The 22,591-nt window shown below is 34.7% G+C and overlaps 3 protein-coding genes across 3 annotated transcripts; 1 reads left to right on the forward strand and 2 right to left on the reverse strand.

Moving 5' to 3' along the window:
• Positions 1-1,326: 1,326 nt before the first annotated feature.
• On the forward strand, positions 1,327-4,460 carry LOC126655107 (4-coumarate--CoA ligase-like 9). The gene is made up of 6 exons (XM_050349105.2): positions 1,327-2,561; positions 2,995-3,184; positions 3,447-3,592; positions 3,690-3,757; positions 3,856-3,958; positions 4,223-4,460. Exons 1-6 carry the CDS (start codon positions 1,506-1,508, stop codon positions 4,346-4,348), a joined length of 1,689 nt encoding a protein of 562 aa, XP_050205062.1. The 5' UTR covers positions 1,327-1,505; the 3' UTR covers positions 4,349-4,460.
• On the reverse strand, positions 4,358-8,801 carry LOC126655106 (lipoxygenase 6, chloroplastic). The gene is made up of 9 exons (XM_050349104.2): positions 8,116-8,801; positions 7,547-7,824; positions 7,225-7,465; positions 6,814-7,140; positions 6,654-6,739; positions 6,470-6,577; positions 6,061-6,362; positions 5,500-5,766; positions 4,358-5,341 (listed from the first exon to the last, which is right to left on the reverse strand). The coding sequence occupies exons 1-9, from the start codon at positions 8,498-8,500 to the stop codon at positions 4,582-4,584; spliced, it is 2,754 nt and encodes a 917-aa protein (XP_050205061.1). The 5' UTR covers positions 8,501-8,801; the 3' UTR covers positions 4,358-4,581.
• Positions 8,802-14,241: 5,440 nt separating this feature from the next.
• Positions 14,242-22,195, reverse strand: LOC126655892 (urease). The gene is made up of 18 exons (XM_050350241.2): positions 21,928-22,195; positions 21,768-21,841; positions 20,722-20,767; positions 20,442-20,547; positions 19,812-19,954; positions 19,610-19,720; positions 19,107-19,267; positions 18,569-18,947; positions 18,367-18,475; positions 17,579-17,718; positions 17,274-17,411; positions 17,100-17,191; positions 16,572-16,701; positions 16,335-16,493; positions 15,962-16,129; positions 15,702-15,836; positions 15,039-15,110; positions 14,242-14,933 (listed from the first exon to the last, which is right to left on the reverse strand). The coding sequence occupies exons 1-18, from the start codon at positions 22,051-22,053 to the stop codon at positions 14,712-14,714; spliced, it is 2,511 nt and encodes an 836-aa protein (XP_050206198.1). The 5' UTR covers positions 22,054-22,195; the 3' UTR covers positions 14,242-14,711.
• Positions 22,196-22,591: the final 396 nt, after the last annotated feature.

A 22,591-nucleotide genomic window follows, 5' to 3' on the forward strand; every position in this document is an offset into this window, starting at 1 on the left:
GCTGGTCTACTTCTAGTATATGAGTTCAATCTCAATTTGTATTTAGAGCATCTATACCATTTAGCAAGTGGCCTACTCTACTGAGCCATCTGCATAATATTTTTTTAACCCACTTGAGAAGGGTAAACTTGTCTTTTAAATTTATATTTTAAAATTAAATAAATATATTTTAATTTTTTTTAGATCAATTAGATCATTAAATTTATTTTTTTAAATTGAATAGATCACTTTATTTAATTAGGTCCTCAAATTTATATTTTAGAACCAAATAAGTCCGGTTTAAGGTATACAATATTGGAGATTATTTGATTTAAATTAAGAGAGTTTTGGTTCTAATTGACTGATAAAATCAAAAATGACTTATTTGATCCGAAAACACAAATTTAGGGATCTAATTGATCTAAAAAATTTAAAATGTATTTATTTGACTTCCGAGACACAAATTTAAAAATCGCATTAAACTTTTCTTACTGAACTATATTTTTTGTTATAAAAATGTTTCTATTGTTATAACAAAAACACTAAACTTTTCGTGAATTATGTAAAAAAAAATTATTGGGTTATACCTTTTATTACAAAAAAATCAGTGAACTATCAACTATGTCTCTTTTTATAATTTGGCTTGCCACGTAAGCAAAAATATTGCATTTTAGTGTGAAAGCAGTACATTTTTTATATGGACGAATTCCTTTATAATAAAAGGTATAGTTTAGTAACCATTTTATAGGCAGAAGGTACAAAAAAACCCTCGAGTTTTTCTCAATAGTACAGATCATCCCTTTTATTTTATCTGGGCACAATTAAGCTCCCCGTGTTTTAAAATTGAACAATTAAACCCTTATTTTTTTAAAATCAAACAAATACACCCTTTTAGTTTACTTTTGGGACACTTAACCCTTCAAATTTTTGGTAAATATTTTAAATATTAAACTTATTTTTAAACTTTTTTTCTATATGATTATGAGAGAGATATGTCAGCTATTAACGAATGTTTCTAATGATGTTGGATGAAAGGGGTTATTTGTTCTATTTGAAAATAAAGAGGGCTTAATTATATCCCAAGAAAGTAAAAGGGCTGATTTGAACTTTTTTGAAAACTACGAGGATTTTTTTGTACCTTTTGCCATTTTATAAGAAGAAATTATTTGATTGACCCATCCGTAATTTGAAAAAAACTGATGACCTACCGAGTTTAAGATCTCAAAATTTTAATCTTGATTGATTTTCTTTTTTAAGCTAAATTAAGTTCCAAAATGAATCTTTATCGTCAGACACAAACACAGAGAAAAAAATCAGAAGAAATTGAGGACCAAACTGCAAACAGACAAAATCCAACTGACAGAAACAGAAAAAATCCAAACCTACCAAATAACGGCTTCTTTTTCAGCCACTCGCCACCAACCAAACACAACTACTTACCGCCAAAACAAAACTCAAACCCTTCTGTCCACTTCTAACCCACCCCGCCACCATAGCCGCCGCCAAATCTTCCTCACAGCACAAAAATGTCTGAAAAAAACAAAAACCTACCTCCCCCAATCGATCCCAGAACCGGGTTCTGTCCAAAAACCAAAACTTTCCATAGCCTCAGACCGTCAGCTTCTCTTCCACTCGAATCCTCACCCATTTCCGTCACCGATTTTGCCTTCTCAATTCTCAAATCTTCCCCTCCCTCACCGTCCACCGCCTCTCTCGTCGACGGACTCACCCATCGCACCATTCTCTACCCTGAGTTCATATCCCGCGTCAAGAACTTAACCAAATATCTATATCACAATCTTGGCTTAAGAAAAGGCGACTCGGTTTACATTTTATCGCCCAACTCGGTTCATATTCCGATTCTGTGCTTCTCTTTATTCTCTCTAGGTGTTGTAATTTCTCCGGGTAATCCAGCGAGTTCGGACTCGGATGTTTCGCGTCAGGTTCGTCTATGTAACCCTGTTATTGCATTTGTTACCAAGAAAACTGCTCATAAAATCAGTAATATCAGAACGATTCTCGTCGACTCAGACTCTGACTCTGACTCTGACTCACCTTCGTTTGAATCGATTTCCACGGGTAAATTTGACAGTGGTGGATTAGAATTAGATGGGATTGATAGTACTGTTTGCCAGTCTGATCCGGCGGCGATTCTTTACTCTTCAGGGACTACAGGAAGAGAAAAAGGAGTGATCTTGACTCACCGGAACTTTACATATGTGGCGGCGGCAGGGCTAGCTGTTCGTCCTGCTCGGAAGAGTTCTCCGGTTTGTTTTTGTGCTGTGCCGTATTTTCATGTGTATGGTTTGTCTTATTTTATAAGGTCATTGGCAATGGGAGAGACTGTGGTGTCAATGGGGAGATTTGATTTTGAGGTGATGATGAAATGTATTGAGGATTTTAGGGTTACTCATATGGCGGTTGCTCCGCCTATTGTGGTGGCTATGGTTAAAAAAGATGCTGAATTTGTTGATGGGTATGATTTGAGGTCTCTTGAAGTTGTGGGTTGTGGTGGTGCTCCGGTTAGGAGAAGTGTTGTTCAACTTTTCAGGGAAAGGTTCCCACATGTGATTCTTGGTCAGGTTAGTTCAATTTTCAATTCAACAAAGGTTCATTTCGCCGCTCCAAATTGACACGAAAGATCAAGAGAGTCTAAGTTCGCGGTTTTAAACAAAAAAAGCCGACTCTTTTGATCTTTTGTGCCAAGTTAGAGATGCGAAATGAACCGTATTGATTTTCAGTTAGTTGCAAAGTTTTGGTCTTTTTGTCATTTAGTATCTACCGAAATGAATTCGATCAAGTTTTGTGGAATTTATTTGTAAAATGCGTAGAAATTCGTTTAGTAACTCTATGTTATAATTTTGTAGAATTGGTTATGTTTATATCGAATGAATTCATTAATAAATAAAAAATCTAGAGTAGAATTGGATAAATAAAGGGAAAATCGCTTTTTTTTTTTAAAGATTTTGGATGTAATTTTGAGGTAGTGTGATGATCATTATTGTGAATAAATAGGCTTATGGATTGACTGAATCAACAGCAAGAGTGTTTGGTACAGTAGGCCCTGAAGAAGGCCAATTTATGGGGGCAACAGGAAAGCTTATGTCTAACTGTGAGGCGAAGATTGTTGATCCTCAGACTGGTATTTTACTTCCGCCTGGCTCCCCTGGTGAAATTTGGCTCCGAGGTCCATCTATCATGAAGGGTAAAATCTGCATTTATATTTTCCTATATTGTATGGAAACTTCTCGAGTATTAGATTTCGGCATTTCATTTCTGTTTCAGAAAATACTTCAGAAACTCCCACTATATCTATAACCTATTCTTGTAAAAAATGTCATTTCGCTCGTTTCTTGTTTCAACATTTTCCGTTTGTTTATGTGCTACATAGATCTTTTCTCGTGTTATGTTGCTCTTACTTAAAATAATTGATCATTTCTGAATTGCGAGTTTTCGGTTTAGCATAGGTTATGTTGATGATGAAAAAGCAACTGCTGCAACTTTAGATTCTGGAGGATGGTTGAGAACTGGAGACCTTTGTTATATCGATAACGAAGGATTTCTATTCTTTGTTGATCGTATAAAGGAATTAATCAAATACAAAGGCTACCAGGTTCGACACTTACATTAAGTTATTATTTAGACTTCTGTGTGCTTGATTGATTTATATGTTGTGGATGTTCATGTTTTGGGTTGCTATGTGTGTATAGGTAGCACCAGCAGAACTTGAACATCTGCTGCACTATCATCCAGATATTGCGGAAGCAGCTGTAATTCCGTATGTAGTTTTGATCATTCCCTTTAACTCCAATATCTAGAAGTCATTCTTCTGCTGGATTTGTTGTTTGATGGATATGATTAAAAACGAATTAGCAGGTATCCTGATGAGGAAGCTGGTCAGGCACCCTTGGCCTTTGTCGTACGACAGAGTGGAAGCACCATTGATGAATCAAAAATCAAGGATTTTATAGCCAAACAGGTACATATTATCTAGGTTCCTCCTATGTTCCATGGAATCTTGTCGAATCCTATGTTTCAGCGTTCTCTTTCCACTTTCAAAAACGCTTCTATAACTCCTATAATTTATATTTACGATTCATTTTTGTAAAAAATATCGTTTTTTCAGTATTTTTTTGTTTCCGGGCAGTGTAGGGTTCCTCCTATGGTCGAATCAGAACCTGTTCGATCTCTTTTTAGAACTTTCTCCGTCTGTATTTACACCTTCAAATATACTTGGTTGTAGGTTGCACCATACAAAAGAATACGAAGAGTTATGTTCATTGATTCATTGCCTAAGAATGCAGCTGGTAAGGTGCTCAGAAAAGACTTGATAAAATTTGCAGTATCAGGTGCTACTTCTAAATTATAGATTCAAGACTTGAGCATGAAATGTTTCTTTGATTGATGTTACATTTTTGTATTTCTACAAGACTGATACAATATACCCCCACAAATGCTACAATTCAAAAATCTTATGACCACTTTATTGCGTATATTAGAGAAAGTAGAATCATCGACAAAGTACACGATATTCACTGACTATCACTAACTATATTAACAGTAGTCTCAGAGGAATAACCGACGCTAGATGAATTTCGCCCATTATATGGAAATGCTGTTGGGGATTCCACGTCCGGTTACCCCCGGACCTGAAGAGGGAAGGAGCAATTCATATGGGGGAGTGCCTGCGCCATTTCTGTTTTTAAGACGGATGTCCTTGTTCCTTTTGCTTATGGTACGTTCTATCTCCTCTATTCGAGATGTGAATCTATTGAACAATTGCAGTATCTCATGATCATTTATCCAATGACCATGTAGTTGGTTCATCTCACCCAAGTACTCTTCATCTGGGGCATGAGTCGATAGAGTGTTTTGGACAGCCATCACTTTGGTGGCTTGAAGTTTAGTTGGCAAAGATGATAGGAAAGTTTGCATAGGGTTTATGATAAACTTCTCGTAATCAGGCTCATTCTGTTCTGGGATGAGTTTTCTCACTAGTGTCGGACGATTAGGCACATATCCTCCAAAGGGATACTGCCCAAAATTTACAGCTGCATGTAGACCTGATGCAATCCATATCATTGTTGTTAGTATGCCGGATAAGTCCTCTTTGGTCTTCAGTTTCGGCCACCACGGCTCGTTTCGTTTGTCATAGTGACCTTTATTCTTAATCTCGTCCCACCACGTCAGGAGCTCAATATCTGAAGTGATAGAATTAGGCTCAGTGTAGAAGTGATTGACATACGATTCTACCCATTCTTTGATGGCTGACCAGATAAGTAATCCGTCTGAAGCGTAAGGGTAGTCTTCAATCACAAGTCGCACACCACAAGGCATTGAAGGATCCTCATCAGCCATGCCCCTGAAAATCTCTTCAGTTTTACTACTAACGTTTTTGATTTAAAGACGAGGATATTTACAAAGGCTGTGACTAAATTCATTATAAGACTACTAGGAACGCTCGTGCATAAAATAAGATCGAGTTTTAGGCACTAACAAAATGTGTGTTTAGAATTTTACCTGCGAATAAGATCTGCAGGCAATGCCTCCATGTCAAACCGCCACATACTCTTGTAAGCTGCAGAGCTAAGCTCCATTGCATATTTTCCAGGACTGAAACAAGCTTCAATTATACCTCCTCCATTGATTAAACTTTGTCGTGCAAGTGCATTTATCTCTAGCGTATAACGCATATGAGGATGGAGTAGCTTGTAAATTGGGTGCATTGCACTGAGTTGTCTGTGAGTTGCAATAATAAACGGTTCCATAACAGCATGAGTTCGTAACCTGCGAATTTAAGATTACCCACATATAAGTTATTTCAAGGTTTAGTTATCACCAAGACTGGAATTATCGAAAGTGAAATTAGAAATCTAGAATATAAACGAAAGAGCTTGGTGCAAAAGTAATAGCTTGCGGTCTATGTAGCACGGAAATAGAACGTTGAAACTCCAGAAAGCGGTGAAACAGCATTTTTTTACAACAGTAGGTTATAGATATAGAGCATCAGAGTTTTTCGAAGTGTTACTAAAAACAGAAACGAATTTGACGATAACTAGAAAGCTGTGGGGATTAAATTACCAGTGATTTACGAGTTGATGAACCCCAGCATCATTTGAGCAGACATGAGCTTTGGCTAGTTTCCATATCCAATGTGCAGTAGCATCATGCCCATGAGTGTAAATGTGCTTGTTGGAAGGTGAAGACGCTGTCGGAGGAAGTGAAAGCTCAATAGCTATTGGCAACAGCATACCAGCCTTGTTATAGTAGAGAATCGTCCTCGAGGCATAAGCTTTTCTACCCGGTAAGCAGTTCATCTTGTTGATAAATGGCAAAAGCAAGTCATGGTAATCTAGGATAAATAACCTCTTCTCCTCAATTGCCTGCACCAGACAAATTCATATTGATGTCTTATTCTGTAAATATTTAGCGCGAAGCAAATTTTAATTTATATGCATTACTGAATCTTTATCGAGCATGATACGTGTACCTTTTCTACACTCATTCCGTGGAGTTCTTGTTCTATTAAATCCTTTGTAAGTGCTGATTCGGAAGGGCCATATACAGCAGGGTCTAGTTTACTCTTAATAGGAAATTCCTGTATAATCAAACCAAAAATAAGGAAAGAACTGCTACTTGTAAACAGCAAGAACAGAAGTAAAATCAAAAAGTACCTTTAAGATCTCAATATTCACCGGATTAACGCCGGCCAGAGTCTGGCGTGCAAATTCGTTATCACGCAACCAAGCAAATCTATCCCCTGAACATAAACACAGACTAATTATCAGTTCTATAAACAAATAAAGCACAAAAATGGAAGACACAGATACATACTTTTTATGATAGCGGGGATTTCATACTTGAGTAACCTTTCACTAACAGTTAGAACTTGTTTCATCATATTGCTCAACACTGGATGAATAGTTTTATGCTCTTCAGTTTTAAGGATAAGGCCGTCATTGTATAGTTTATCGACATCGGAGATACAAGTGAACGGAATATCTGAGCTTGACAATGTAGCAGCAATAGTTGGAATGAGATTATGAAGCAAAGCTTTCAATCTTCCGGCAGCGAACGTATTCTGTTTGATCTCCTCAAAAGTTTCATCTCGAGGTACATACACTGGGTGTGGCTTCTCAATTCTACTCTCACAATGAGGATCTGACTGACATTATTGCATCAATTAGCATAGACGAATATCATCATGAACGTGATCATCGTCATATTATGCGAAGATGTCCATACCTTTTTTGCTCGGAGGTCGGCCAGTTCTACAGCGCATAGGATAAGGCCACTCCTTGTTACCACCAAGTATCGGCCTAGCAAGATCCGAATCCTTGTCAGGATTTCCCAAATCATTATAAGGAGCATAGTCATAAACTCTATCATGAGCCTTCCTCTGGCCTTTTCCATTGCCGCGAATACTGAGCATGTCGTTGCGCCGTAGATCTTTAATCCCGGGAGGCGTTTGTGACGGTAGATACGCCTGTTCAAATAGCAGAGACGATTACTTAGATAAAAAAAAACATAACAAAGAAGTAAATTATTCCACAGTAGTAATTCTCACTTGATTCCTGAAGATAATTCTGCTTTCAGGATTATCTTTCTGAGAATGGATCCAAGTATTCGCGGAAAAGAAGAACGGACTATTATCGAAACCGTGAATGACAATCTCGAGCAAGTAGAACTCCTTGTTATGAAGATTGGTTATAAGAACAGCTCCAGGATTGCCAAAGTCTGAAGGAACAGTGAAATCAGCTGCATATTCAACAATATGAGCATGGCTTGATGGCTTTGGCAACCACCCTCTCACAGAAGAGACTACATTTTTTCCTGAATTGGTTACTTCAAAAGCCAAGCAATACAATTAATCATAAATCAAAATAAAAAAAAAGTTCAAGATAAATAATCCTATTCAAAATAACTTCTATATCTAACTTTATAAAATTGATATCATAATTGCAAAACACACTAAAATCCAAAACTTTATCTGCAAGCAACAATCCCAAAAACAACAAAAATGAAGTTAGCTACTAAAAAACAAAATCCAAGTAACTATCTTTACACTAATCAAATCAAAACCCATGTCATAAAATCACAAAATCAACAAAAGGGTACAAACAAAAAAACAATTACCAGGATCAAGATCTTCACTAACAAGCTGGATCAAGATTCCCTGACCAATCCCATTCACAAAATACTCCCACCCATCTTCAATCTGTTCATTAATCTTTTCCTTAATTTTCTTCCTTACAGTAATCACAGCCGTCACACGAATCTCACTTCTGTCCCCTTCTGGCTGCTGATCATCAGTTGAAGAAGACAACACTGACTCAACTGTAATACTCTTGTCTTCCCCGCCACTTATAATTGCTTTAACTGATCCAGCGGTATTCTTTTTCTTATTTGATATGGGTATTTTGGTCATCTTGTTTATCCCATTTCTTGAGCTTTTTTCTGGTGCTAGATGTTGGAGGTTGATCCCTGGTTTCAGACAAGTTATTTGTTTCAGTGTGTACATCTTTCTCTCTCTAGAAGTTCTAGAGAGATAAAGTGGGGAGTTTAATTTACTGAATATGATTTTGGGTGTTAGAAAGTTTGGAGCTTTTTGAGTTTAAAAAGCTGACTAAGTGGAAATTTTGATTTTTTTTGAGATATTCAGTTGATGATGTAAGATAGTTTGGGATGAGTGATTGAAATGCGGTGGCGCGTGGAGAATACGCGCCTCTGAAAAGGTGGCTAGTTTTGTGGAATGTGAGGAAAGCTTGGTAATGAATGAAAGCATGTAGATGTGAGAGGTTGATAATTATAAGAGTGGAAAAAGGTTTGATCTTTAGTGTAAAGTTTGATTATTTTTTTAGGAATGTTTATAAAGAGATATTTTGAAGTTTTCTTGAATGTTATTAACTTATTGTAATTATTGTTTATTTTCAAGTGCATCAAATGATAGATATCAATCTTCGAAAAAGAAATTAATAATGAGATCATGTGTTTGAATAATGTGATTTGATTAGAGAATATAGACAAAGTTTGGCCGACTAAAATTGAAGGGTAAATTGCTTTCAAAAAAATAATACTAATTGAAAGGGTAAATATAGTGAGGTTTTATTCAAGTGGTTAAGGCATTTCAGTATATTTTTGAGGTTTCGGTTTTGAATCTCATTAGAGCTAGTATTCAAGTGGTTAAAGCGTTCCAGTATATTTTTGAGAATTCGGTTTCGAATCTTAGCAAGGCTAGTGTTAAAATCTAATTTAAAAAATAAAATTTTAACTGCTAACAACTAATTACGAACGTAATTAGATTCACTCTGTAAAAAGATTAGAAAGGTAAATAAACGATGAAACTTATCAAAAAAGACAAAATGTATTATAAACAGGGAGAGTTAATTTTTTCCGATTTCAGCGAAACAGTTAATAATCTTCGGCTTATGGCCAGAAATCATCATCTTTTATCTCGTTTATTTCTATATTTTTAGAATGGATAGCTATGTTTTGAAGGTTTATGTATAGTCTATGTGCTTTTTGAATTTTGTAAATTCAAAATCGTTGTGTTACTTTTTTGCTAACGGTACAAAACAATTATTTTATGAAAAATAAATTATATGAAATCCTCCTATGATCGTTATATATCTTGAAACGAAAAAAAAAACAAAAGATAAAACCTAAATCAATGGTTTGTTGTCATCTCTTCTAAATTAATATTTCAATCATCTTATCATTTTTTCTGTACCAATTTTAACTTTTTAATCTTTAGATATTCACTCACTAAAAATTATTGTGCTTTCTTTAGTAAAAAGTAGTCTTTATTTACTTCCTAGGAAGTAAAGTTTTAAATATTGCAGGTTTTGATAGATGCATAAACTATCAACTTTTCTCTTACACCACATATTTATTAGTTTTTATTTTGATTGTTCGAAAATCACGAATTTTATCATATTTTGCAATTTTAATATAAAATTTTAATTTTGACAATATCAGATGTCAATTTTTTGATTTTTCCAATTTCATACATCGAGCAATTTTTTGTCAAAAAATGTTGATGTAGACGACAAAACAGTGTTTATTCCTGCGTACACACCATCATATTTTTTACGAAAAATTGTTCGGCATTTCGAATCACAAAAAAATATATAAAATGCCAAAATTGAGAGTTCACATTAAAATTATAAAACACACTTAAACATATGATTTTAAAGCAATTAAGTTTCATTTTTTTACTATAAATTTCACAAAAACACCTAATAGTACTTTTGGGACTCTCGAATGAGAATCCATGTCTTGATTTCTTTATGTTCGAGAATAAATTATCCTATATCACTGGCAAAATAAAATTATCATAAATATTTTATAAAGATAAATACTTATTAGAAACAAATAATATCAAATATTCCAATGAGATGCATATCTAAAAGGCTTAATCACCAAAATAAATCCCACCTTTTAGTCCATTTTCAGTTGCACCTTGACGTTGTAATTTTGTCAGCTGCACACCTAATTCGCACCTTTGGGTTTCAATGGATTTCAATTCCACCCTTAAAATCGAATTGGACTCTTTTTCACTAGGTAAAATTTATAAAAACCTTGTACTCGTTTGAATTCTTTTCCACACAAAAAATTAAAAATTGATGACTTATTTTAACTTTTTTTAAATGAAGAGATCAATTTAGTACTTGAGGGTGGAACTGAAAACCAAATGTGCGAATTAGGGTCCGCTATGCATTAAAAAGATGTGAACACCGATATCCGAGAAATTCAATGGTTCACCACCTCGATTCGATAGATGTCTTATTCATTGGCGGGGAAAGGGTGTGAAAGTAGAAGAATCAAGTAAACCGAAGCGAATAATGCACCGAGAAGGGCAGCACTAAAAGAAAAAGATCGGAAAACGCGGCGGCATAGGAACCACGGGACCCCCTACTAGTAAAGGGAAAACGGAAGTGCGCTCCTGCGCACCAGCTGAAAAAAGCCCTTTCCCCTTTCTCTAATAATAAGGTAAGCTTCATAGCTCCAACCTATACAATTTTGAGCTGACAAAATTGCAACGTCAAGATGCATTTATAAAAGGGTTAAAAGGTGGATTATTTTTTTGTGATTAAACCTATCTAAAATATCTAAGTTCCATGATTAAAGAAAAAAAACAAAAAAAAAAGTAATTTCGTGACCCACATGCCTAATAAAAAATAGTACTACTAATAATGAAATCGCATGGTGTGTTGGTCCTCGTGGACCTTACCTCATTAATTTAATGGCAGAATTTCCAAACCAACCATAGTACGTAATTTGGACAAATTGATTATCAAATACTCCTACCTAAGCTTCTTTTTCATACATTAAAAAGTGTGATGAGAAGTTTTCTAAGCAAAATGCATATTTAAATTCCTGTGTTTCGTCCACTTTTTGCTATTGCATGTTTATACTTTTATTTGTCAATATTCTATATTTTTAACTTAAGCCATATCCTACTTTTACTATATTGTTTATTTGATCATTGTTTAAAATTTTACTTTTTTTTAATCCCTATATAGTTCACTTATTTTGAATTTGTAAGTTCTTTTTTTATAAGGAAACACTCAAGCGCATGTGAAACTAAATTTGAAGAGAGGCCATATGAATAAATATTTAAAATTACATAAAAATACATAAACAAAAATTTGAAAATATAGGGACCTAGTAAATAAAAAAACTCAACCCATTAATCCAAATTCACATTATCATTTTTCACATGGTAATGATAACGGCAACTGAACACACCCGTACAAATTATGTCTAAGAAAGGACCTATTTAATCAAATCTATAATGAATATAAAATTTTAGAAGGACTAGATAAATAAAACGGTGAAAATATAGAGACCTCAATATGGGTTCAGCCTTTAATCTAATAGACATTTAATACATTCATTGTGTAAATAAAGTACGTGTATTTCGCGCGCCGTTAGTGCGACTAAAATAAGATTATATTTTAAATTCATTTAAATTTAATCCCTATATATTTATTTTTGGTGACATTAAATCTCTATTGGTTTTTTCGGTCTGAATTGATACTATCATTTTATGACGAATTAGGGTTGTAAACAGACTGAACCAAGCCCGAGTTAGGCCAATTCGAACTCGAACGAGCTTAAATTTTCAATCTCGAGCTCGAACAATATCCAAGCTACTCGAGCTCGACTCAAATAGAATAAAAAATAAAAATAATTATTAAAAAATAATGATATTTGATGTATTTTAAATTTTTTGCTATAAAAACATAGTATCCATCCAAAGAAAATGATATACATTTAATTTTGAAGATATAAAAATCTAATATAAAAAAATTTATTATTTTATGTTGTATGAGGCTCGTTAGGCTCGCGAGCCTCACGAGCCTTCTTATTTGATACTCGAGCTCGACTCGAATTTTTCGAGTCGATCTCAAGTTTTTTCGAGCCGATCTCGAGTAATTGGCGAGTAGACCAACTTGTTTACACCGCTATGACGAAGAGACCCAATGTCAACAAAATTAAAAGTGCAAAAGACTCAATGTTGACAAAAAGAAATGAATAAAGGGTCAACGTGCCCCCTAAACTTGTAACACGGGGTCATCTAACCCAATTTATACTTTTTTTAGCAACTAACCCCAAAACTCTTCAATTTTGGGTCAAACAACCCATAATTATATTTTTAAAATGTGTAAAATATAAATCGGAGGCGATGGATGCAAAAAGGTAATTAGATATTTCCCTAATTGTTGCGATATAATTATTCTAATTCTATCTTTTAAAATAAAAATATAAATTATGGGGGTATTTGACCCTAAAATGAAGAGTTTTGGGGTTAGTTGCTCAAAAAAGTATAAATTGGGTTAGATGACCCCGTGTAACAAGTTCAGGGGGCGCGTTGACCCTTTGTTCAAAAAGAAATGGAGGAATCCAATGCTAAAAACAAGACATATACAGGGACCTAATAATGCATTATTGTGGTTTACTCATCTAGAATTGAATGTCATCCATTGATGACCAAGCTCACATAAGTGAATTTCAAATAAAACTCATGGCTGAATGAGAGATTTAAACTAGTACACACCCTTTGTATATATAAATTCCAATTGAGCTCACATGTGAATTGAAATTGAAATCAAACACTTAATTTTCAACACATGAAGAATCTCTTTGATCCTATTATTTTATGATCCCTCATCTTCCATATGGGAAATGAATACCCATATTAATAGTTTGATGGGATCTTGCAAATCACCCACATTTTCTGGTATATAATAATTGACAAGCATGTCTCAATAACTAAAAGTCAGAGGTTCATGAAACTTAGTTTATTAATTGTTGGCAAATTTCCACATGAGATCATGGAACTTTGTCCACATCCCATAAATTTTGAGACAATCGATTATTATATACATTTAAGCAGTCAGAACGGATTGAGATTCTCTCAAGTTCAAGAGTCATGTTTACGATTTATACCGTTCATTATAAAATGAACAATGATCAAAAAAGTTCAATCTTTATCAAATTAATCTACACCGGGCTTATTGACACCTAGTACAGTCACATGATTGCAACCAACTGGAGATTATCAAATTGATTTTTCTAGATATGCATACAAAATCACTACATTGCAACTATTGCTTTTGATCACACTACTGAGAAATGACTGCAATTATAGCTAAGACTATGAAAAAAGAAATCATGTTCCTAAACCATTGATTAGCAATGAAAAATGATCAAATTTTAAGGAAAATTTACTATCCTCTTCTGAAACTAGGTCACAAATATTATTTTTTCCTGAATTTTTAAAAACTCATTGTTTTCTTTGATATTTTTATTCCAATTAACTAAAATCCCCTTACGAGAAAACTTCAGTTAATATTTTTTAAATAAAAAATTCAGGAGGGAGTTTGACTTAATCACTCAATAATACTCAATCTTTAATATTTTTTTCCATTTATGGCCCTACTCCTCAAAACTACCAAATTTAACTTAATTCGATAAGTATAACTGTAACAAACTACTCATTTATTTCTGTAGCTGATTTTTATTTTTATTTTCATTTATGATCCAAAATTTCAATTTTGTTTAATTGTAGCCTACTTTTAATATCTTTCGGTTAAAAGAGGCTAGATTTGGTCGTAACATAAAATTTGGCCTTTTTTTATATAAATAAGCTTAGTTATCTACAATTGAAATTTACTTATTGTAATTGAGCCAAAAATTGCCGTAGGTTGCGCCATAAATATAAAAAATAAAAAAAGGGCAGATATTTTTATGCGATTAGGTCTAATAATTTTGATCTAATATCTCAGATGATAGTAGTTTTTCATGATGAGCAGCACATTCTTACAGTATAATGTTTAAAGACCAACTTGCTGATCTGATATATTAATATCTATCAGGGCACAAAGACTAAGATTGACAAGGACCATGACAAGCAGTAGCCAACAGTGGTGCAGGGCGCTTTCATTCCCCACTTATTAAAAATAAGGGAAACAGCAAATACCCAATAAATCACATGAAATGATAATGTTGATGCTTATTGAGGTTTAGGAATGGTAATGATGTTTGCAACCTATGTAGCACGGACACAGATACGGAAAACGAGACACTCGGACACAATGTTATTTTAAGGGTTTTCATGTTTAAAATGAAGTTTCGTGTTTGAAACGCCAAGTTACCAATACGTTTCCGAAACGAGATACGTTCATTGAATGAAGTATCCGTGCTACTTAGTTTGCAACTGATACCTAAAAGAGGAAATAATTACGTGAAAGAGGAACAGAGGTGGCAGCAGAACACGTAAGAACCTCATTATCTGCGGTCACCGTGTACGTTTCTGGATCGACAGATATATCTGGTAGGGAATCATTAAGCTTCATGTCAAGTTTGGTCAGTTTTCTAGTACTCCCCACGGCTTCTACTCTTTTGTTGAGTCCATACAGTGCCTTGATTCCATTACTTGAAGCAGCCTGTTTGCAATTAAGACAAAGAAAAATGAAAAGAAAAAGGAAAGTTAGAGAATCAGATTAGCATAGAGGCTGTAGAGAAAAAGAGAGAAAGCAGGAGAGTCGTGCCTTGCTGACAAAAGCAATGGAGTTTGCACTTCCAGCCTTGCCGAATGCTCCAAACATAGGTCTTGAGATCACCTGCAGTTACTCATACTGTCAACCAAGTAGTTTGAAGTAGGGGGTTCATTTGGCTCGTACCGAACTAAAATTTTGATTTTTTAAAAATCAAGCCGAACTCAATTTATAAGGATGTAAAAAATTTCAAACTGAACCAAATATGTCAGTTCGGTTTGCACTAAAACTAAACTGAATATTTTTATGTCCAAAACCGAAGCAAACCAAAAAGCTAATTTCCTTTATAATGTCAAACCGAACCAAGCCAAATTTCTTGGTTCGGTTTTCAGTTCAGTTTGATTTTTGCTCACCCCATTTGTTGATCTCTACCTACCCTCTTCTGATCAAGCCAATTCAACATAAAATTCATGATCTTGAAACTAAGTGAAGTACGATAAGCAATGTGATTCTTTAGATTTTGGCTTTTCTTAGAATTGGTTTGGAACTGCTAAAGTAAGCACAAGCAGCTAGTAGAGTACAACAATCACAAAAGGAAAAGAGTAACCCAACAGCGATAAAATTTGTCAATAAATGTCTGATAACTTGTTACCAATGCCTGATAATAACCTATAGCATAAAAACATTTGCAATTTTGACAATAGTAGCAACTATTACCGGTTCAGGTGTTGGGATGCTAGCATTTGGATCACCCATTTGAGCCCATGCAATTACACCGCCTTTAACTATCATTTCTGGTTTTGCCCCAAAAAAAGATGGCTTCCATAAAACTAGATCAGCCAGCTTTCCTACCTGCAGAATTATAATGGATAAGCAAAGAAGTTGTAAACTGAATGAGCATCAATAATGTCTTCTGATGCTTTTATGATAACTTTGTGCATCGAATAACTGCTGCATGAATAGATGAACCAGCATACCTCAACCGAACCAATTAATTCAGAAAACCCATTCGCTATTGCTGGATTTATAGTGTACTTTGCAATATATCGTTTGATACGGAAGTTGTCATTATCCGATCCATCAGGGCTAATTGATCCCCTCTGCGATTTCATCTTGTGAGCAGTTTGCCAAGTTCTGCATATGACCTGGTAAGAAAACAATCACACTTCGTCCTTAGCTTTTAGGATGTCTAAGAGTAAAATGTGCTACAATTGGAGGATAAATTAATGATTTTGATTAGCACAGTCAAGTCAAACTATATTTAACAAGGAAGAATTTGACTTGGTGATATTCTGGAAATTAGCATGCAAATATATAAAGATAGAAGAAGAAAACACTAAAATATAATACTTCTCCGATGCGGCCCATCGCCTGTGAATCAGAAGATATAATGCTAATTGCCCCCATATCATGCAATATGTCCTCTGCAGCAATTGTTTCAGCCCTTATCCGAGATTCAGCAAAAGCAACATCTTCTGGAATGTCTTTATCAAGGTGATGGCAGACCATCTGCAAGTGCACAATAAAATTTCAGGACAGAACATCTAGATACTACTCTATACCTAAAATTTCGGGATCTGATCGTACCAGCATATCAAGATGTTCATCAATTGTATTGGAAGTATAAGGCCGGGTGGGGTTTGTTGATGATGGTAGGACATTTTTAACACCACATACTTTGATAATATCTGGAGCATGTCCGCCACCTGCACCTTCGCTGCCAACGAGGTTTCATTGTTGAATCAAAGAGAAATTGATTTATATACGTGAGAGCACACATGAACATCATCCTTAGAACTAGACAAATATACCGATGTATATAATATAACCAGCAAAAGGCCACCAGAAAGGATTGAATGTACAGCAAATAAAACATACACCATCAGAAGAACCACATTCCTACTATTTTATAATACCACTAAGAACAAAGACTGAAGCCACCATTGAAACCCCAACAGTGTTGCAACTAAACAACTAACCTTTTCATTCTTCAAATGTTTGAAAATTGTCATCCATTTTGTAATATCTAGATTTGTAAATCAGACTAACTGATATTCGGCCACTATATTTCAAAATGATGGCAATTAACAAAATGTATAAAATATGGAACTGTACCTGTGATAAGTATGGATAGTTCTTCCTTTAAATGCAGCAATTGTGTGTTCCACAAATCCAGACTCATTCAAGGTATCCGTATGAATATTGACCTGCCAAAATGAAACAAAAATGGAAGATCACTACTTTGAATGTGCAAATTTCAGTTTCCATTTTTCTTTTAAAGAAAGAGACCTGTATGTCATGTTCTTCTGCAACACTTAAACAATTATCTATTGCAGCAGGAGTAGTTCCCCAATCCTCATGTAGCTTTAGTCCCATTGCCCCAGCCTTAACTATTTCATGTAGTTCCTCAGGTTTGGCACCATTGCCCTAATAACCAGACAAATATCAAGAAAATAGATGCAATTGGACAAGGAAAGGTTTTTGAAGCTTCACAGCTTGAACCATCCAGATACTAATGATTAATGAAGGTTCATCTTGAACAATTAATAATAGTAATTCCACAGAAGAAAAAAAAAACAGATATTTCAGCATACTTTTCCTGTAAATCCAAAATTTAGAGGCAAGTCATCAGTAGATTGCAGCATCAATTTCATGTGTGATGGAGAAGGAGTACAGGTCGTTGCACGTGTCCCGTCAGCAGGTCCTGTTCCACCTCCCACAAGTGTTGTAATGCCTACATAAAATGGGAAGTTTCAATAAATATATCTTCGAGAAATTTCATGGGTATGTTTATTTGATCAATTGCTTATATCTTGACCATAAAATAAAAATAAATTAGTTTGAAAAATGGGCAAGCTGACGAGTTTGATACATCATAGAGAAAATCGGGAGAAAACACCACGCAGGAAAAACATAGAAGTATGCTAAATGAGTTTCAATATTGATTTCTTCAAGGAAAAAACATCAGCAATTTTTTTTTTCTTAGACTTTACTTATTCAATTTTCCCCTATATTGTCTACTTTCATAGCATAAAATAGAGGCAAGAACAGATTTTATGATCTTGTATATAGCCAGAAAATATATAGTTACCCTCAAACCCAGGACCCTCTCAAGAGTCAGAAATATTAATTCTCAGTTATATCACACTTCAGCAGCCCAAGAAGTGTGAATTTGCAAAAGTTCTGTAAACTATAAACAATCCAGGTAGAACATTTGTAGTAAACCAGTATGTATATAGAAAAAGAAACAGAAAACAACAATTTATCGTAAAATCCTTTATTTTTGTTCATTCATTTTTTTCTTTTTGTTCAAGAACAGAATGTGAGCATACGTGGTTTGTCTGCAGTTATAACCTAAAGTACTTCTGTCCTTGTAGCTCACCACTTGATATGGCCTCATATGCCAGTTGGGGGCATATGAAATGTACATGACAATCTATAGCACCTGCAGTTATTATCATTCCTTCGCCAGCAATAACCTCAGTGTTAACCTAGTTGTACATATAACCTCAATGTTAACCTAAAAATCAAAAGAATAATATGAACAATTATTGGCACTGCTTTAACCTTAAGAAGGAACTTACCCCTATAATCAAGTTAGCATGAACGTCATTCATGATATCTGGATTTCCTGCTTTGCCAATTGCAGCAATAAGACCACCTCTAATACCAATATCTGCCTTGTAGATTCCACTGTAGTCGATGATGACCGCATTTGTTATCACAGTATCAAGAGATTCAATTGGTCTGTGCCCACATGACTGACCCATTCCATCCCTTATAACTTTTCCTCCACCAAAAACACATTCATCCCCATAAACTACAAAATCTCTTTCAATTTCAGCATAGAGATTTGTATCCCCAAGCCGGACTTTGTCACCAGTAGTAGGGCCGTACATATTAGCATATGCCTCACGAGTGATAACAGCATTGAAAACAGAATCTTCTCCGGTTTTACCTTCACTGCAAAATACCGGTTCTAAAGTTAAGAAGAAACTGACAAAAGAAACCTTTAATATATTTCCAATCAATTTGGTAGACTGAATCACACAAACAAAGAAGAAAACCCCTTGATATCACATAATAACAAATAAAGATGTTCCAAGTCGGAATTTTCAATACCTAGCATTCACTTCTTCCTGATTCCCAAATTGTCTCACATGTATAGATTCTGCAATTGCTGCATGATTGGCATCAGCTGGACCATCAACAATGCCATTTCCACCTCTGATCATCTTTTTACCTCCAATACTTACAAGTATAACACTTTTAGATTCCCCTGGCTGGAAAAGTAAACGTATTCTTTTAGAACATTGATAAAATCTACTTGTTGATGTATTCAAGAGGTGATAATGAACCTATAGGCCATGACAGACAAAATTTAAAGCAACTTTGAACATAAAATTAAAAGGGAGTGAAAAATATATGCTAACTGCTGGCATCACTCTCTGTGGAAAGTTACGGCTATTCTATGCATGTGCTAATATCTAGGCAAAAAATAGTTTCTTACAAAATGCAATTGAAGAACTAGCGCAGTATATAACATGGTGGATAAAATTGAACTTGTTTAAAGAAATTTGTAAGTATAAAGAACGCTAACATTGGTGAAGGTTACGAAATTCAACCTCAAATCGTACAGCTGTTCCAGCTGGTATGTTCAGGCGCTTTCCATGTGCTTTCATTCGATCAAAAACTAAACAAGGATTTGTCTCCACGAAATGATAGTGGCTACCTACCTGAAAGATGAAATGGCTGTTAAGGCCATATCTCATTGTTATTGTCTACAAGCAAACATTAAAAAGTTTCCATCAAGTCACAAGAAAACACCTGAATTGGTCTGTCTCCATGATTTATGACTTTCAAAATAACTGCATTCCTTCCAGAGTTAAGTGTAATATTTCCCTCTCTGGAGATGAGAGCACCTGGAATTTCATTATCTTCTATCTCGCAGAACTTGTCAAGTGAAGGAACTGAAAAATAAATAAATTCCATCAAGCCCATCTGATGCTCTCCATATTATAAGATACAGTATATAATGAAATTCCCCCAAGTATTATCAAAGAGGATTTCAGATTGTGTGCAGTAAAATAATTAAATTTTTGCATGGAAATTTGAACAATAAAGAGGAATTTAGGCTACAGGAGCACACAGAAGTAAAACAGAATACAATCAGAAATCTTTCATTGTCGGTCTGTTTCAGAAAATTGTCTTTCAGATATGCATAATACTCTTCTGTAAACAATTTTTGGTTCACCAAGGATCATTAATTCTGGAGACAAAAAATGTAGAAATAATATTGATGGTATGAAAGATTACCTACGAACATGGGCAGCTACTGCTATATTTAGAAGGAAAAGACATAGAACCTTTAATTCAATGCCAAGGGCATAGAACCAGGACACTTAAGAGAGTATCCATAGACATTAAAAGTATACAAACCAAGGTAAGCCCCATTACCTGGAAGAAAAGAACCATGTAAAGCTAGGTCCAGATTTCCATTTTCACTAGCAATAGCATCATGAATGGTGATCAACTTTGTCCCATCAGGAAATGTCCCTTCAACCTGCATGTAAATTTGAATAATAAAGCAATGCATCCGATTCTTTCTCAGGGTAAAATGGCATCAGCAGTAGCAAGTTCATTAATAATTACAAGAGCCAGCAAAATTAATGCTGTTTTGTTTGGTTTTCAGCAAGTAATGAACACTTTTGAAGAAAAAAATAAACTGAAATTGTACCTGCACAGTATCCAAAAGATTTGGAACAGCTGAAAGGACCTGCCTCCTATCAATGAAAACATAAGATAGTATTATTTTGGGCTGTAAATGAACCGAGCTGCTCTATAAATGAACCGAACTGCTCATGAGCAGCTCGGTGTTCGGCTCTATAAGAACTCAGTTCGGGTTTATTCACATTATAAACGAACCGAGCTTGAACTTGATTTTATGTTCATTTATTTAAACGAGTTGAACATGAACATAGTATTGTTCGGCTCATTTACGTTCACAAACAGCTCGTTTAATTGTTCGTGAACGAGCTCGTATAGGAGCTCGATAAAGAGTTCACGAACTGGTTTGTCTATGAACTCGATAAAAGTTCGTGAACTAGCTAGTTGTATTTAAGTTAAATTTACTTTATTCTTTTAATAAATAAAAACTATATTATTTTAAAGAAAATTATGTAGTTTTGGTTTAAAAAAAATAAAAAAATTACATAATTTCGGTTTGTGTTCGTGTTTGTTCGTTTAGCTGTTAAATGAACGAGCTCGTTTGCGAACTTTTTCATTTAGCATTTAAATGAATGAACATGGGTTGAACATGAACCGAACATGAACACTATAAATTTTAAATGAACAGAATATGAACACCTTGTTCAATGTTCGAATGAACATGAACCAAACATGAACACCCGTTCATGTATCATGTATCGAGCTGAAAATAAACACCTCAAATCTCGGTTCGGCTCGGTAAATTTACAGCCTTATTATTAGTATTAGTATAAATAAAACACCATAAACTAGCAATCCCAATACAAGCAACCTAATTGAATAAATCAACATTTCACTGAATCCTAATGAAAATATGTAAACAATTACATTGAAGTATTGCCAAATTTCCTTCATAACATACATAAAAGTCCTAATTAAGTCTAGCAATGCAGCAATTCGATTCAATTGAGTCCTAGAGTTGCCAGAATTCAACTCTTTCAACTAAATTAAGAAAGAAAACAAGCTTAGAATTGTCTGAAAGTTCATAGAGCATTTAAGCTAAAATCGAATGAATACCTTCCGAGTAACTGCTTGCCGATATCCATTAATTCAGCAACGGTCTTATCTCCATCACGAACAAACTCCAGAATCTAAACAAAACAAAAACAAAAACAGAATAACTTTTTGAAGAAGAAACACACACACAGGTATATAGATAACTGAGTGAAGCAAGAACCTGAGTAGCAATAAGAGCAACGGACTCAGTGTAATTAAGCTTGAGTCCACGAGCGAGTCGTTTCTGAGCAAGAAAACCGGCGTTGTGTAATCCTAATTTCTCAGCTTCTCTCGGACTCAACTTCATTTCTCCGGCGATTCTTTACTCCGATTGAGATTGGATCATTACGGAATCTTATTTTAAATTTAAAACGATTTGTTTATGGATTATGTCACGGTCGTTGCGAGTTGCGTCGGCATTGTTTGGCGTTTCTTTTGTGTATAAAATATAGTACCGTTCCAATTATTGGGGCATGCTTCAGCTTTTGTAGAGCTCAAAAGTTGCTGCTCATTCACATTCACTGTTTTATTTAACCGGTTTGATCTGAACTAGATTGTGCGGTTTGATTGCTTGTTAAAAAAGAACAAAAATATAGTCTAGTTTTTACAAAGGAATAGCAATACTGCAAAACATTAAACCAATTAAAATTTTAGAAGAGTAAAGGATCATTTTATCCCTTCAACTTGGCACAAAATATCAGGAAAGTCAAAAATAGAAAAATAGAATTATTGTTACCCTCAATTTGGCAAAATCAGCTCAAAACTACTTTCACCCAAAGGAGTGAGATACACTCTCTGGTGGTGACTCTCTGGTTTGGATAGCAATTTTTCTCCTCCAATATAGT

Source organism: Mercurialis annua, linkage group LG7, assembly GCF_937616625.2.
Source record: "Mercurialis annua linkage group LG7, ddMerAnnu1.2, whole genome shotgun sequence".
In the NCBI taxonomy this organism is placed as follows: Eukaryota; Viridiplantae; Streptophyta; class Magnoliopsida; order Malpighiales; family Euphorbiaceae; genus Mercurialis; species Mercurialis annua.

Coding starts and splice junctions, on each gene's coding strand:
- LOC126655107 (XM_050349105.2), top strand. CDS start 1,506: ATGTCTGAAAAAAACAAAAACCTACCTCCCCCAATCGATCCCAGAACC. Junction 3,185..3,446: donor AGGTCCATCTATCATGAAGG/GTAAAATCTGCA, acceptor GGTTTAGCATAG/GTTATGTTGATGATGAAAAA. Junction 3,593..3,689: donor TCAAATACAAAGGCTACCAG/GTTCGACACTTA, acceptor ATGTGTGTATAG/GTAGCACCAGCAGAACTTGA.
- LOC126655106 (XM_050349104.2), bottom strand. CDS start 8,500: ATGTACACACTGAAACAAATAACTTGTCTGAAACCAGGGATCAACCTC. Junction 6,578..6,653: donor TGAATATTGAGATCTTAAAG/GTACTTTTTGAT, acceptor TTGATTATACAG/GAATTTCCTATTAAGAGTAA. Junction 5,767..6,060: donor CATCAACTCGTAAATCACTG/GTAATTTAATCC, acceptor TTAAATTCGCAG/GTTACGAACTCATGCTGTTA.
- LOC126655892 (XM_050350241.2), bottom strand. CDS start 22,053: ATGAAGTTGAGTCCGAGAGAAGCTGAGAAATTAGGATTACACAACGCC. Junction 21,842..21,927: donor TTGCTCTTATTGCTACTCAG/GTTCTTGCTTCA, acceptor TGTTTTGTTTAG/ATTCTGGAGTTTGTTCGTGA. Junction 17,412..17,578: donor ATTTTGGATTTACAGGAAAA/GTATGCTGAAAT, acceptor TCTGGTTATTAG/GGCAATGGTGCCAAACCTGA.